The sequence below is a fragment of the Bombus huntii genome, chromosome 11, assembly GCF_024542735.1.
Source record: "Bombus huntii isolate Logan2020A chromosome 11, iyBomHunt1.1, whole genome shotgun sequence".
NCBI classification, from domain to species: Eukaryota; Metazoa; Arthropoda; class Insecta; order Hymenoptera; family Apidae; genus Bombus; species Bombus huntii.
The window spans coordinates 9171903-9187629 of record NC_066248.1 but is presented as its reverse complement, the minus strand read 5'-3'; the positions used below and the strand labels follow the sequence as shown (position 1 = coordinate 9187629).

The window sequence follows — 15727 nt, the reverse complement described above, 5'->3', positions numbered from 1 at the left end:
GTTATTTTTTGTAATACTCCATAATGTTGATTATAAAATGCCTTAGAAAATACATGTGCGATTTAAGTATTTCTTTTCTTATTCATCGATCGCCGCAATTCTTTTACTGAACCTCCATAAAACACGAAGTAACTGAGAAATATTAAGAGACGTTATTCACTGATGATATCTCAGTCGGTAAAGTTGGAAATTGCTAATATTATAACCTTCGTATACTTTCTTAATAATCTCTAATAATGAAACTCACCTGTACTTATATCTCGCCATAGTGAAATGAAAATCAACTATAAATGATTTGTAGCAAGATCTCACAACAAAACTACGTTCCGTTTTTTACAGAAACCTGCAACTGTGCCGCGTAATGTTAAAGTCTGCCATAGATGTCGCACTAGTAGTTTCTTTAAATCGATTGCTTCTTGATCTTTCAACAAATTATTTCCCGTTAACAACATTATTTCACCATTTATTCAGCAATTAATCACATACTTGCAAACTTTCCAATTATCGGGAAATCAGTTAATAAAATTTTACGCAAACCTATTAAGCTTAGTACAGGGACAAAGACACCTGTATAGGTTTTTCTTTTTTTATCAAAATATCTGCGCTCAATTGCGTAGCATTATCGTTCTGAAATTCGGTATTCGACAGCCAACTTTCAGCAGGATTGCTAATTCATAAACGTTTATTACATCTATTTATGTCCTTTTTGAAAATATCGTTGATGGATGAGTAGTAGATAACGCGTAGACGAATAATAATAATTGATTATCGAACAATTCGATCATTTACTCGATGACAACTACATCGTGGTCGAATGTTTTCAAAGTAAGTTGTAGAACTACAGAAGCATGAAAGAAATAAAATCTATAGATTCTAAAATAACTGATGAGTATTTCAAATATTTTTAGAGCAAATTAATCTGTTAACCAGAGGAGACGAGTCAACTTGTCACTCAAACTGCAACTTTCTCAGTTACGATAATATCTTCAATTAAAAATCCGCTACTTGTTTACGTAATCGCCGTTAAAAACGAATTATTTTACATTTATGTTTGCAAGAACTAAAACCGACTTAACTGAAGTTGATCTGTCTTTTATAAAGTTCCTGGCTAACAACGACTCGGTTAATAAATTAATTAAAATTCCAATGATTTTGATAGATATTCCACTGGCTCTTTTCGTCCGACCTTGAAACGTCCTTGATCCTTTCTCTCCCAAGAAATAAAAGAAATTGCCATCGCGTCCTTTTCTCAATGGCAAAACAACTTCCGCCACGGGGAGAGAGAAACTTTTTCCCCGTCTCCCGAAAACGCGGCCAATAAGTTTCCGAAGGTGGAGGCATGAAAAGTTTGGAAAGCTCGCTCATTAATCTCGCCACGCTGGGTACGATATCTCGTGAGATTCAATTTCTTAAATTGGACAGTAACGTTCGCTTACCTCGAGGTCGTTTTGGGCTTCCTCGTCTGCGTCTGTTCGCGGTAGACTGCCAAGGAAATGATCGTGTAAGTATACTGCGGAAGAACTGGGACGGATGTGATATTTCTCGTATATACACACATCAAGAATCGAACGTATGACCAAGCATATATATGTGACTCACATGAACGAACGACGTTCTAAAAACTTGTGATTTTTATTTAATTAATAAACGTGTTTTGTATGTGTCTGTGTGTCGTGTGTATTTTTTTCTTTTTTTTTTTTTGTATTTTACAAGAGGCCGCGAGAAATCATTCAGAGATGTCGTCGGGTCCCGAATAAGAAGATCGAGATAAATCAAATAACAAAATTAACTAAACGCGAAAAGATCGTGATCTGATCCAACCGCGTGTACGCTCAACCGAGGACAACGTTCTTCGACGTACCACCACCAATGGATGCGACCTACGCATACAATCTTTCCAGTTTTCTTCGATCATTTCGCAATATTGGAAACCACCATCTTGTGGTTCGAGTCGAGACGAGCGGATAGATCTTGAAATTAAGATTTCGAACTCAGTATGAGGAATCGTAATTTCACGTCGCTTTAAACGAAGATAGATAAAAAGCAAATTGAACGAAATCTTCATTAACGATACAAAGGAAACAAAAAAAAATAGTCAGTTTCATACTAGAATAAGACCGATGAAAATGATCATCTCGCTCGAACAATCATCAAGCGAGTCACACGTTCGATCGTACAATGTAGCGGATGATCGAAATCGTGCATCCACTAGTGATGGCCGTCGAGGCATCGTACCCGCGATCGTCCATCGTAGGACGCGCGGTGTCCCGTCGCCGCATTTAATAGTAAATACATAACCATTTATATCACACAAACTTTTAACAATATACAAAATGTACCCTATGTACAAGATTAAATTACACGATCCGTCAGCAAACAACTCCTTCGTCCGATCGAGCTTCTTCCATTCGAGAGCATGAAGTTTTCGTTTTCTCGCACGATCGCGTCGTGGGTCGAAAGAATTGGAGAACACGCGCGCTATATTCGAAGAGAAATCAACGCGAAATCAGCAAGGGAACGAACGCGCTCTCCCTTGGATCCCTTTCGTCGAGCACCATTGTAGCGATCGTGCGTTGAAAACATTGTCATCCGCTTTTTCTTTTTCGTTCTCTCCTTTTACTTTTTTTTTCATTCCGTTAACTCTTTAACTCTATCATTCTCATCTCGAATCCTCGTAAGCGCGAGGCGGCGTTCTCAGAGACGAAAGTTTCGCTAAGAACGATACGGGTAAACGAGTAACGATCAGTTGCACGGCACGGAGGCGGTCGTTCGGTCGCTTTATAGAAATTTCGGACATGGCACTTGTCGATCGATTTTAAAATAACGCGGAAAACATACAGTGACTCGTATTGATATTCGAACACGTGGTATGCGAAACATTATTGTTTGTAATTAACTAGTTGACTTGTTTTTAATATATTAGAATAAATACTGTAGTTGAATAGTGAAATATTGTAGTTGATTGAAACATTTTATCTAATGTACATAGCTTTCCTAAATAAGAAATGCTAAGGTAAATAATTCTCAAATTTTATGAAATATCCGATTACTAATGCGAGTCATTGTATATGAAAAACGTCGGAAAAAATAGGGGAAAGGATATTTTTTATTTGTCACAAACAAAACTTATTACTTTGAATAAACCTCGAAGAGGAAGTCGTATATTATAATCAGAGAATCACTGATCGTTCGTCAACGACTTTTCTTTTTTCTATTAGCTAGTATGCTATTTAGGTCTATACAATGTATGAATTTTTTCACAATGTTCGTTAGAATTCGTTCGATATATTTTTGCAATGATCTCGACGATCGTTCGTCAAACGAAGAATTCTACATATCTCGAGGATGAGAAATCGACAAGAAAATGTAGACCGCCATAAAGCGAACCGAGGCAGCCGTTTCCGCGTGATTTACACCCAAAACATGTGTCTTTAGTTTCGCATTGAGCTTCGAACGTGCCCGAACCTGTATCGTTTCCGGTTTCCCTGCCGGTTCGTCGACTTCGACGACGGAACAGCGTGTCTTGATGGAAAAAGGAAACAATTTGTACAACTTGTAACGGGGGACTTCGACACGGAAACCGACGACAAGCTCGGGCGATAGTAGATATATCGTAACGTGTTCACGATTATACATTTACGTAAATGTTTATTACGGATGTCGAAACCCTGCCACTTAGAAAAAGTATTGTTACACGTTTCAATCCTTCGCCATGAGCATCCTTGGGCAGCGGAGCTCGCGCTCTCATCATCCGACAGTGTATCAACTCTATTTCCTGTCTGCAAGAATTTTCTTTATTGTGCAGCTTACGCGTCAACTTTTTAATAAACAGAAAATATCGACAAAACACTTTGCTTTGATTCAGGACGATGAGTTTCTCTCTGCAGAAATTTTCTTTATCGTGCATCCTACGTATCAATTTTTTTAATAAACAAAATATATCGATCATATTGCTTTGATGCTGAACGAAAAGTTTCGTAGATTCTATCGACGTTTTGGAATTGTTTAAATTGAATATAATTGTATTCCCGATCGTTATTGGAGAATATTAAATGAAAAAGTTCTTCATCTTCGTGGATAGAATATTACAGTATCAAATGACGCTAATAACAAACTGCGAATGCGATGTTTGATGAATACAATTTTTTGTTCGATGAAAATTGCGTAACGTCTCATGAATCGTGCACATACAGACTACATTTCGCAAAAGGAAAAGAATCAATCCAACCACGAGGGCATTGGCAAGGAAAATTCGAATAACAATTTCGCTCATTCGACAGTTTCACCTCGATGTGGCCTTTTATTTCACCATGGGAGAGACTCGATTAACGCGAGAACAAGGAACGCTTAATGAGATTACAGGGAGAGGCCACGCTTCAAGGACGGAGATGGGGCGACATTGAAAGAAAAATAATTTCGTAAGGTCCGGAACCTGACAATTTCAATCGTCGAATTATCTAGATCGATGAGATCTTCCGACATACGCGATTTTAGATCTCGAGGTTCCCGCTTCAGGTCCTGACTGCTTTAGAAATTCTATTCGAAGAGAAGAATACGTAAAGCCACGTGTTTGAAAGCTTCGATCGGTTGAACCTTTGCGAACGGAGAAACTGTTCTTTATGTTGTTATTAATATTTTTCCCTCGGGATTAAAGCAAAGCCAATAGGCCATAGATTAATAATCGCTGCAACGTTAATAAAACGAACAACCTGCCGAAGATTAAAATAATATTATCTTGAAACTAAAACGATGGAAGGGGTGATTTACAGCAATCACGAGACATATAATGTTTACAAAGGCTAACCAAACGAAATCGATTACAAAATATCGTGAATAAACAATCGTAAAAGAGAGAAGAGAGCACTAAGCGCGGATGCAAACACGTTACAGAGGAAACGCAGCGAAACACAAGCGCGAAAGTGATTGTCGATTGGCTGACGTGAGATTAACAGGATTACCGATTCGATTAAACAGTGACGAGTACCAAAGAATCGACTGGAGCCGAAGAGAACTTGCGTTACACTGCTGTCGGCGACGATACACGCGTCCGTGCACCGCGGGACGCTTCGATTATTCTCGATTCTCCGTGATTGAGCAAAGATTATCGATTAAAGGGGGGAGACCAGTTGAGAGGATGCGTTCAGCGTTCTCGCACGTGGCCGTACGCGCAATTTACCGAGCAATCCAACGAGACATGTGCACGCTATTGCTCGAAGTTCGTCTGGATCGCCCTCAAAGTGGCGATCGAGAAGATCGTAGGCGCACAAACAATTATCACGTGACGAAAGACCGAATCGAAGATACGTTCGATCGGTCGGAGCACGTCGAAAGACGAAAAAGAAACATTGTCCTCTCCATTCTTTATGGAGTACTTGCTAGCGACATATAGTTCGGTCACAAGCAGAACGAGAACCTCGTATTGCAGGCAGGTTCCTCGTCCACCAGGATAATCCTTCGTTTCCTCTTGCACTCGTACACAGAACTCGCGTCGTTCACAGGACAAGATACAGTCTATCACTTGTTTCCTTTATCTCCGCGAGAGGAGACCGCTCGCGAATCGGCTAATCAAAGCTACGAGGAGTTCACGATTCGAACGTCGCTGCAACTTTTTTTTCAGATGACAGATCGTAAGAACTCTATGTCGTACTCCATTCTTCCTTTCTTCCATCTTCGAATCGACGACGATGATGATGGAACTGAGAGAGGAAGGAGACTAGCGGCGGCGCTCGAAACCAGGGCGAGGATTGGTTCAGCCAGGAAACGGGCCTGACACCTCGATAAAGTTAATCAACGAGGGTAGTTGTTCAATCACAGGTGTCCTGTGCCCACGGAGACCAGTCCTGATAGGTGGACGCCTGCAGGTGTGTTTGCTGTACCGCCAGTCCAGGATGTACGAGTGCCATCTGATGATGATGGTGATGGTGGTGGTGATGATGGTGGTACTGCTGATGACCCGGCGGAGGCGGCGAATAGGGATCCCCTCCGACAGCGACGTCCACGACATCTACCTGCGATGGTACGACGACGGGCGTCGGCTGCGGAGAGGCTTGTACCTTCTTCGGGCGACCGACCGGGTTGCCACCTCATTCGCGGCTTCTTCGAGGCCGACCAACCTTACCTTTTCTTACCGGTGCGCCGCCGTTCCCGGCCGCCGCTGCAGCGGCGGCGGCCGCGACGCTCGACGATTTCACGATTTTATGCCAGTCCGTTTCACAGACCGGTGAACCGGACAGCAGGTAGTACCTGTGTAAAAAAAAAGATTCTTATTAATCTTTGCCGTTATTTGTATTATTTATGTAGGTTCTTAGATTTAATTTTAACATTACAACTACCTAAGTATGACCTGTAACATGTTACAGCGAATATAAATAATATATATATATATATATATATATATATATATATGCATTTTGAAGATATAATACATAATGTAATTATCAATAATTCTTGTAAAGTACTGAATGTATGGGAAAACAGAATGAAACATTATCTTTTTAATTAATTTTTAAATTTAGTATTATTTATGTCATCTTCTTATACTCATGGAAGTAAGTAATTTGTTTTTGAGTATTGAATATTAATCGTGTACTTATATGATAAGATTAAGAAATTGATAAACCGTTTTGATTAATTAAATTTAAAATTACATCAGCATAGATGTATTATTGGTTACGAGAATAAGAAAAAACATCCAAATTAGGAACAACCATTGAAAGTAGCTTATCGAATATGAATCAATTATTGAAATAAAATATTAAACATCGCTGGAGCCACAAAACAGTAAGGACATTAACACTTGACGAAAATCGTGATAGTATAGAAACATGGATGTGAAACAATCGTTTCAAACGAACAAAAACCGTGGTTCGAAACGAATGTCTGGCAATCAAGCAGAGCACGACGTGCGCACAGAGTATCCACGAAATCGATGCTCATAAACAAGATTGCTTCATTACTGGCCTGCAATAATTGTGTCCCTCCTCCTTTATTACAAAATCCCCGGTTGCGATCCCCACCAATTAACCGACAGTCCCGTGTGACACGCCTCTTTTCCAACCCTTTAATTGCCGCGTTTCCTCTTCGAGTCGTATCTATGCTCCCTAGCAAAATTCGCGGCCAAATCCTAACCCCTCAACCGATTCCTCTTGATATCCCTTTGAACCCATGATCAATATTGTCCTATCTTAAGATCCAATCTTTAAAAATTCAAACACTAATGTTATTAATGTTTCAACATTTTATATAATAGCGAGATTGCAAAGCGAATGTTCTAGTTTGATTGCGATTGTATTTAATTCCAACCCCTTGATACACGTTTCTTGATACATACTTCTTTAAATCTACTATATGATCGATTCCATTTTATACCGAAATTTATACTTCAAAACAATTAAACAGTGGATGTTTATGCAAATTGGTATTTTATTGGGACTTAGTAGTGACTAGTAAGTAACCCGTATTGATATTTTACATTATATTCTTATTATTATTATACTTATTATTATTATATTTTATATTATTATCGTATATCATAGGTATATTTTTAGCTGGACATTTTTCGCAAATGCGTAAACATCCGTAGTCTAACAAAAATATTAATTTGTCTATTAACTGCATTGATAAAACTAGTTTATTAATTTCGATCGTAATTTTGTCAAATCCTAACTTCATGATTCACTTCTACCTATATATGTGACAGCCAAAACTAAGTACTTTAGTAGCTATTAATGCTTTATCGTATCAATAACACTTACAAAGTTCGTTTATTAGTTCATAATCTTACCTATCGCCGGAAACGAGTTGATTTCCACATTTGCTGCAGGTGAAACATTTCTGGTGAAATACTGATCCACCCGCCCTCATTACCAGCTCGGTGGCAGGTATCGCGTTGCCACAGCCTGCGCAAGCACCACTGCTTCCAAACATCCTGAAACAATCGAGAACAATACCGATTAATCGACAATCTTGATTACTTACACATTAGATTAATCCGCAAGTCTAATTATTATTCCATATCTACGGTATTATAAAGTTTGAAAAAGTTGGAGCATGTGTAGAACTATGATAAATTACATTCTTCCAAATAAAACATTTGTTTTGCGTGTAGTCTATATAGCACGTCACTTTAAAGCGTCTATTATTCTAATACATTTTCGTATCTTTAATAATAATGAATAAAATATTTGTATTTAATAATATCGTGTTTGTTACTTGTATATATTATATATTTCACTGTTTGAGTTAATTCGACTTTGATTTATGCTTGAAGAGGCTGATAACGAACGATAAGAAGGAATTTGTAAAAAGAGGCAGTGGGTTTTAGGAACGATATTGTATAAGTAAGGGTTAGGTCGATCAGAGAAGGAATGGATAAAGCGAAACGAGGCGCCGATAATTACGAGATTTCTCTTTGTTTCGCGAAAACGAATATTTCTACGTTCATTAATGTTTCATTGGGTTATACGCGTAGCTGGCTACACTAACGAGTCCACATTTATGCCAGCTACGCATTATGAATTCAATGATGTTGACTGAAAACTGGTAATTCACAAAAACATAAGTACCCATATATGTATACGGCGGGTGTTGAATATATGTATATTCTACGTATTATCGTGGCATTAACAAAGTGATTTTCCCTCGAAGCCGAATAAATAGATTCCAATGGTGTCCGGACTCGTTACGACGCATTACCAGTTAAGTTAGTAAAAAAATTTCTCCGAAATGAGATTAATCTAATTAACCTGCTATTTCCTTCACTTTTTCTTCATTAAAAACCCCATCTTTTTAATGCTAATACATAGGAATTTATAGTGAGATAGTCGAGGTATAGAATATAAAAATCCTATGTCAGACAAGCAGAATTTTTGTTTAAACCTCGGAATTAGCATAAGGAAAAGTAGGTTTTAATGGTTTTTTCTTCCCTTCCTTTTCTTGTTCTGTTCTTCTTTTACTCTTCTATCCTTTTGCACTTCATCCTTTCCATTGTTTCCTTCACTTTATTTTCCAACTTCTCTTTTCCTTTCCTTTCCTTTCTTCCTTTTAATATAAAACCACTTTTATTATGTAATCCATTGTTACCATTACAGGATAGTTGCACAATCATTGTCAATATTTTCCTTTCCTGTCCCATTACTGTAACATTACTCTTGTAATATTAAATATTATAAAAACTCTTGCATTCTAAAATGAACTTGTAACAAGCAGAATAACATCGAAGCCGTCTCGCCTACGTAGAACATAATATCAACCTCAACATCATCAACCGTTCTTCCCCAGGAAAGATTTTAAAACCCAACACAGCTTCATCGCTTGAACTCGTCGCGAATCTCCGAAACATGTTCGTTGCCGAGGTTCCTGGAGGTACGCCATTAGTCCGAATATACAAATTTATCATTGGGTAGGGGGGGTGGTGGCGGCGGGTATCCCCTGGAAAATCCTGGCGGTCGGATGAAGCGAGAAAGGCGACCAATTACGGTCGCGGCCGAGGGCTCAGAGGATGACATTCTCCGGCTCCGGTTTGAACGCGATAGACACGAGGCGTTTCCAATTAAACCTCGCGCCAGTCTCATCGCGCAAACACTTTCTAACTAAATGAGGTTAGGCCGGCAACAGAGGGACCGTGTAGAATCCTATATTCAACCCGCCACGTTTCCCTTTCTTTTCTCCCTTATTATGCGTCGTCCCACTGATGTTCCAGCTGCTTTAAATGACACAGAGAGAAAGAGGAAGAGAGGTTGAAACAGACGAAGAAGGTAGAAGGGAGAGAGAGACCGATTATAATAAGGCGTCGCATATATAATTGTCGCGGTGTCTTCGTTCGCGCGAAATCTATCCTCCTCTCCTTTCCTAAATACGTTTCAAACTGTTCTAGTCGCGAGAAGAAGAAAAAACGAAAGGAGAAAATAATATAGAAAAGAATAACGAAGAACAGCGAAATGGAGTGAGAAGTCGGAAATATGCGTCGCTGCGAATTTCGCAGCTTTCAGAAGCCGCTAGCTCAATGAGCGTTATGTACCCACCCTTTTGATCCCTTCAAAACAAGCACGCCTTCTTTCAAGCTAAACGTCGTCGTTAGTCGCGTGCTAGCTACACCAACAAGCGAGTTAATAAACCCTTTTTCTCTCACTTCGTCCCTGTACCTGTGTCTTTCTCTCTCTCTCTCTCTCTCTCTCTCTCACTGCTCTCGTTCGCAATTAATACGTCATATAATGGATCGTAACCGGGAACTAGAGATGGTGTTAGTTGTTAGAAAGGGAGCCTAAAGAATTTACGAGAAGAAGTCCTGTCGTCATAGAAATCGTCACTTTTGTTGGCTTTAGGCAGTCTTGTTGTGTAGAGCGATTACCGAAGGTGCTTGATGGAAATTTTGTATTGTAATGTAAGAGTTTGATTCTTAGAAAAATACGATCAAAAATAAGTTGGACATAATTGAAACAACATAACAAGGTTAACAATGTACTTTTAAAAATTCATCATTTAGATATATTTCCATATTGCATCAAAGACAAAAGAAAATTTAACATGTCGGTAATATTTATCTACATATTCGGGGGTGTATGTGTATTATATTTATATTGTTAAATTTTATACATGTGTATACTATATCATACTGTCAAATATAATTCCATTTAGTAAAATTATAATGTTTTCTCTTACGTTTTATCTGTTAAATCAAACTATAACACAAGAGAAATATATTTTTCATATTACAATTGAAAAAGTTCAGTGAAATAAAATGACCAATTCATAGACATAAGACAGCGAAGAGATCAAGATTCGAGAGCAACGCTGTATAATTTCAAAATAACAAATCCTCATCCTCCTTCATCATCACACTATCTCCTTATCACTCTGTTCTCCATTAACGAATTACAATGATCAGAAAGCAAAGTCAGAATTCAGATTCGCGCTAGAATACGAGTATTCCAAAGGGCAGAAGGATTAACGAAACTGGAGAGACACTTGGAAATTTCATCCGTCGCAATCGTCTCGGTCCAGCTTTTGTCAATTTTACAGGAAAGTACATCGTGAACGTTTCCTTCGGCGATCTGGTCGAGCGTAAACGGGCAAACGTCCGCGCCTCGAATTCCTGAAAGGTCCGCCATGACTCCGGTAAAGCGAAGAAATAAATAAAGCCCTCGGTGCTTCGTGCTATCTCGAGATACCGAATAATCGGCTTTATAAAATGTACCGCGTTGCGTGACTAAAGCTTTATAGGTCCCTATAATCTTTAAATGCGCGCAGCATGTCGCGTCAACGCGTGGACGTTTCCCTCGTCGTGTACAATTCGCGACAACCCCTTTAGGTTCTGTGTATCATTAAAATTCCACGCTTTATAATCGCGAGGTCCTTTCTCGAAGCGGTTATTAATACAGGCTACGGAGCAATTAAAATAATCAATGTTAATATATTTGGGTTAAGTGGGTGCGGCTTGACGAAGTACTTATACGATATATAAGTGCGTTACTGAAAAATTGGCGATATTTAATGATCACACGAAAAAAATGTGATAATTAGATCGTAGATATTTATGCATTAAGAAGATATAAGGTAAAAATCTTTTCGTATTTTATACAAACTTGAAATATGTTTTAACGTCAGATAAATACAATTGATATGGAAATATCCGAAAGATGCAGCAGGGTTGAAAGATGCTAGAGATGTTCGCTAAATTTCTGTTTGGTAAGTTTCTCTGGGTGAAATGTCGAATTTTTTTATCGGGGTTAGGCTACGTACGCTCGCGTATATCTGGTTTGATAAAAAATAAAAACGACACGCTGCCAGCGGTCAACAATGGAAAATATATTATCGAGGCGTCGGTGAATATTTTTTTCTAAGCGCGCGTTCTTTCGCACCCGCGTTGGTTGCGATGGAAATTCCCATTAATTCACCGGGCGAACTTCGATATTTCACCCAGCTCGATCGGACAGCGTCGAGCGTTTTTCGTCGGTTCGTTTCAATTTGCTCCCTTCTCGTCCCTTTTACATCTTCCTTTATCTGTTTCTTTTCTTTTTTCCTTTATTTTACTTTTTAACTCCCCTTTTCGCGTTCTTTTCCTTCGTATATGTATAGGTACTAGGTGTTTAAAAAAAGTAAACGATATTTATACCTGCATATGATTCTGAACAATAAAGGAAATTCCATTTCCAATAATATGATAATTATTTAACTATAATTAAGTATTTAAATACTTTCAGGATTTTGTATGTAAGTGTATGTAATATAGGTACTTGTATTAAGTGCGTTAATGAAATTTCAAAATGTTTCATATATTATAATACATATATTGATAAAAGACGCTTACAAGCGTTCGAATACTTTCATGAGTTTATGTATATATATCGTCGTATCGTCGATAGTATAATAACGTAATGTCGTCATCTATCGACGTTATCGAGGATACAGAGTTTCCGGATTAACAGGCCTGCCCACAAACTGGTTACTCGCGGTGTACGGAGCTTTTCACCCCAACCTTTCTATATTCTCTTGACTCTCTCTCTTAACTTTAACTCGCGATATTCGCCAGATTAGTTAAAATGTATTCGCCAGGGGTAGATTAATATCCATCCATTAGCATTACGCCGTGTTATCTCGGCCAATTTCCTGGAATGTTTCGCGTCAGGTGTTCGATTATGGGACGACGATCTTCAACATTTCAGCCTCTACTCTCCCTTGACATTGCGGATCTTCAAACCGCGGACGCATCAATACTGCGGCCTTATATCTTCGTTAATGGTGGTTAATGTTTGCCAGCCATACACTGGTGCCTCGTAAAGTCCACTGTTTATACCGCAATTAGCCGTGTAACGATACGTGGCCACATCGAATCGAGCATAACGCGATGCCTCTCCTTCGATCCTCGGGAATTTCGAAGCGGAAATTTCAAAGCTTTAAATCCGATGAAGGATCGACGAATAGACGAAATCATTCGATTTTCTGCTTGGTTATGTATAGAGGCAGAATTTGATCGATGATGAAAGCGTCGCAATCGTCTATAGGGTATAGTGATTTTAGTTTAGCAAGTTACATGGTGGATAAAGGCCCCTTTTTGATGGTAGAATTGATAGGAAAAGTTGACTGTAACAGGCCTCGACTTTTGTTGCTTTTGTAAATTGAGGTCAACATTTTTTAAAAATCATCTTTATATATATATATATTTCTTTTTTCGTTGTTAGGGTTCAGTTTTTATTTATTGGAATTCTTCGTTGTTCGGAAGTTATAGTGCTTTTTAAATTATTCGAATTTTTTTTTCAACGTTCTTACAAACTTTCTTTATTACTGGAACTTTTTTTATTTTGCTATTTTATCGTGTTATATCTTTACTTTTTTATTTCTCTTTTATTGCTTTTGCATTGCCCTTTTATAACTGAAATACTCTCCTTTTTTCGGAGTGCTGCGTCAGAAATCCTCTTACAAGATTCCTTTTCGTGAATGTGGAAATTTTTCAAATTCCATTTTGATTACGATAAATAATAGAATATTTGGAGTAATAGAGTGTTTTCACATTATTGATTCGAAATATTCACGAAATAAGTTGCAGCTAAATGTAAAAATTTCAAGTCTCAATATCACTAAGAATATTTGATAAAAAGAGCGAAAGTTCGGTGAATAGCATATAAATTATTTTTCAGCCACGATTCTAAACTTATTGATAAAAGTAAAATATCGTGCTTCAATTTAGAATCTCATTGTATCGTAACGTCTTCCACGCTACTCTGTAATTACTAATCACTTAACCAGTGTGAAACAAATTGTCGGACAATAGAACCTCTCATCATTTACTATAAATCCTATAATTACTTAATACTCCGGGTTTCCATATTCCCGCTGAGTGAGAGAATTACGTTGATCGAGCAATAAAACCGCGCAGACTCCCGTGTGTTTTTCCCGCGTACGAATCACATACAAGCGAGTCGACTCGATTCACCGGATTATTTATGCCAGGTATAACACACGGGGAAGTGAAAATGAGAAAGCGTGCAAGGAGAAAATGAAACAAAGTTCTTGCCGGTGTGCGCGCGTCACGGGAGTGGTTGTGCGTTTAATTGCATCGGATAGAGGCGGCGTTTTGCATACGTGATCCATTCGACGGGATCGATCGTCGGAAAAAAGAAAAAAAAACGAGCGAGGGAGAGAGAGAGAGGGAGGGGGAGAGGAGAAAAAAATAGAGGACGAACGGAGGAAAGCGGGACGATACAAAAAGCTCGAAGCGACCAGATGCGGAAGAAGAAAACTCTTTCCATGCTCGATTTTGCCTCCGTGTGTTTTCTCATTAATTTACGATGGTTCTCGGAATGCGATACTTATAATCGTTCGTCACTGAACCAGATATGTTGTTAAAATGAACTTTTTCCTACGGACCACGAGTGCAAAATGCCCATCGAGCAAATTTTCTCCGGAATGTGAAAGGCCTCCCACATTTATATTCCATGGTTATGTGTGAGTATTTGAATACATAGACGTCCACACGTATTACTATAGGAATACACATGCGTAGAATCATTGGTTCGTTCCACCTTCACGAACACACGTACGCGTCCGATATTGTCCAGAACGACGAAAGGAATCGATCGAAACGAACTGAAATTACCTTGGTTCGTTCGATTTTCGATTCATTCGGCCGAAAGATCGATAACTCACCGGTTCGTTGCACCGACTCGTTCTTGCTGCTGATTAATCAAGTACGCTAATAATTACGGTGACCTTTTGAACCGAAGGAACAAGTTGCCCCTCGAAGAGCCGCGAGTTACTTAAATGAAAGTTTGATTAGTTTTTGATTTTGATTCTAGCGAGATCAAGGGGAATATATTGGCTATCTTGTAAATATATTTAAGTAGATCGATCTACGTTTGTTAGACACAGTAGAAACTTGACCGTGTTTCGAAAGACCGAAACTATAGTACGATTCATTTTACTTTTATTATTCTACGTTTACTGGTATAGTAGTTGTAGTGAAACTTTCGATTTTAACTTTTAATCTATAAGCTTCTAGGTAAGCCATAAAATTATTTCTCTCTCTCTCTCTCTCTCGTGATATGATTATTTTTATCCTAACTTTACATCAAGCGTAAAGTAACTTCTATGCTATTGCTATCTCCGATCAGAAACGTCGTGACATCTTCTAAACAATAACAAACTTTTTTATAAATGAATCAATAAAAAGTAACATAAAAGAAACTCTAACTTTATCCTCATTTTGTATTCCTTCAAACTGAGCTAGCGCCTATAATTACCAAGTCTATATGGAACGAATAAAAAGTATCATTAAAAAGAGTAAAGAAATAACTAATTCTATCTTCGGTTCATATATCCGTAGAATTCAATGAAATTCTAATAATAATTCAGTGCGAAGCACACGTAAAATTTCAAAAAATGGAAACAAATATTTTAAATACAAACCAATTGCCCAAGCGCAGGTACTTTCTGTAAAAGTCGTACAACGATAAAGAGTAGGAGGAGAACCTGAAGCAAATCCAGCCTCGACGGAACGATATCGAGCCATTTTCCGTCTGTCGTGGTACGCGGAACACGTGGCTGTCCGTTCACGGTGCTCGCGTTCGTTGGAGCGTAACGACTCGGACACAGTTACTGCACCTGTATGCACGTGCAGCTTGCATACCGCGATACTTTGTCGGACATTCTTATATAGGGCATACACTAGCTACAGGATGGTTCACGAATCTGTGCTCGATTCCTCCTTCGAAACGATAATCCACGCCAGAAA

The 15727-nt window shown here is 38.5% G+C and overlaps 1 protein-coding gene across 5 annotated transcripts in view; it reads right to left on the bottom strand.

The window, feature by feature from the left end:
* Positions 1 to 1613: 1613 nt before the first annotated feature.
* LOC126871382 (LIM/homeobox protein Lhx9) overlaps positions 1614 to 15727 on the bottom strand; it is a 416377-nt gene continuing 402263 nt past the window's right edge. For all 5 annotated transcript variants that reach the window (XM_050630130.1, XM_050630132.1, XM_050630133.1 and 2 more), the window contains 2 exons: positions 7784 to 7927; positions 1614 to 6243 (listed from right to left, as the gene is read on the bottom strand). In XM_050630130.1, the coding sequence (XP_050486087.1) occupies positions 6084 to 6243; positions 7784 to 7927 (304 nt within the window). In that variant the 3' untranslated portion in view covers positions 1614 to 6083. The remainder of the gene's footprint in view (positions 6244 to 7783; positions 7928 to 15727) is intronic.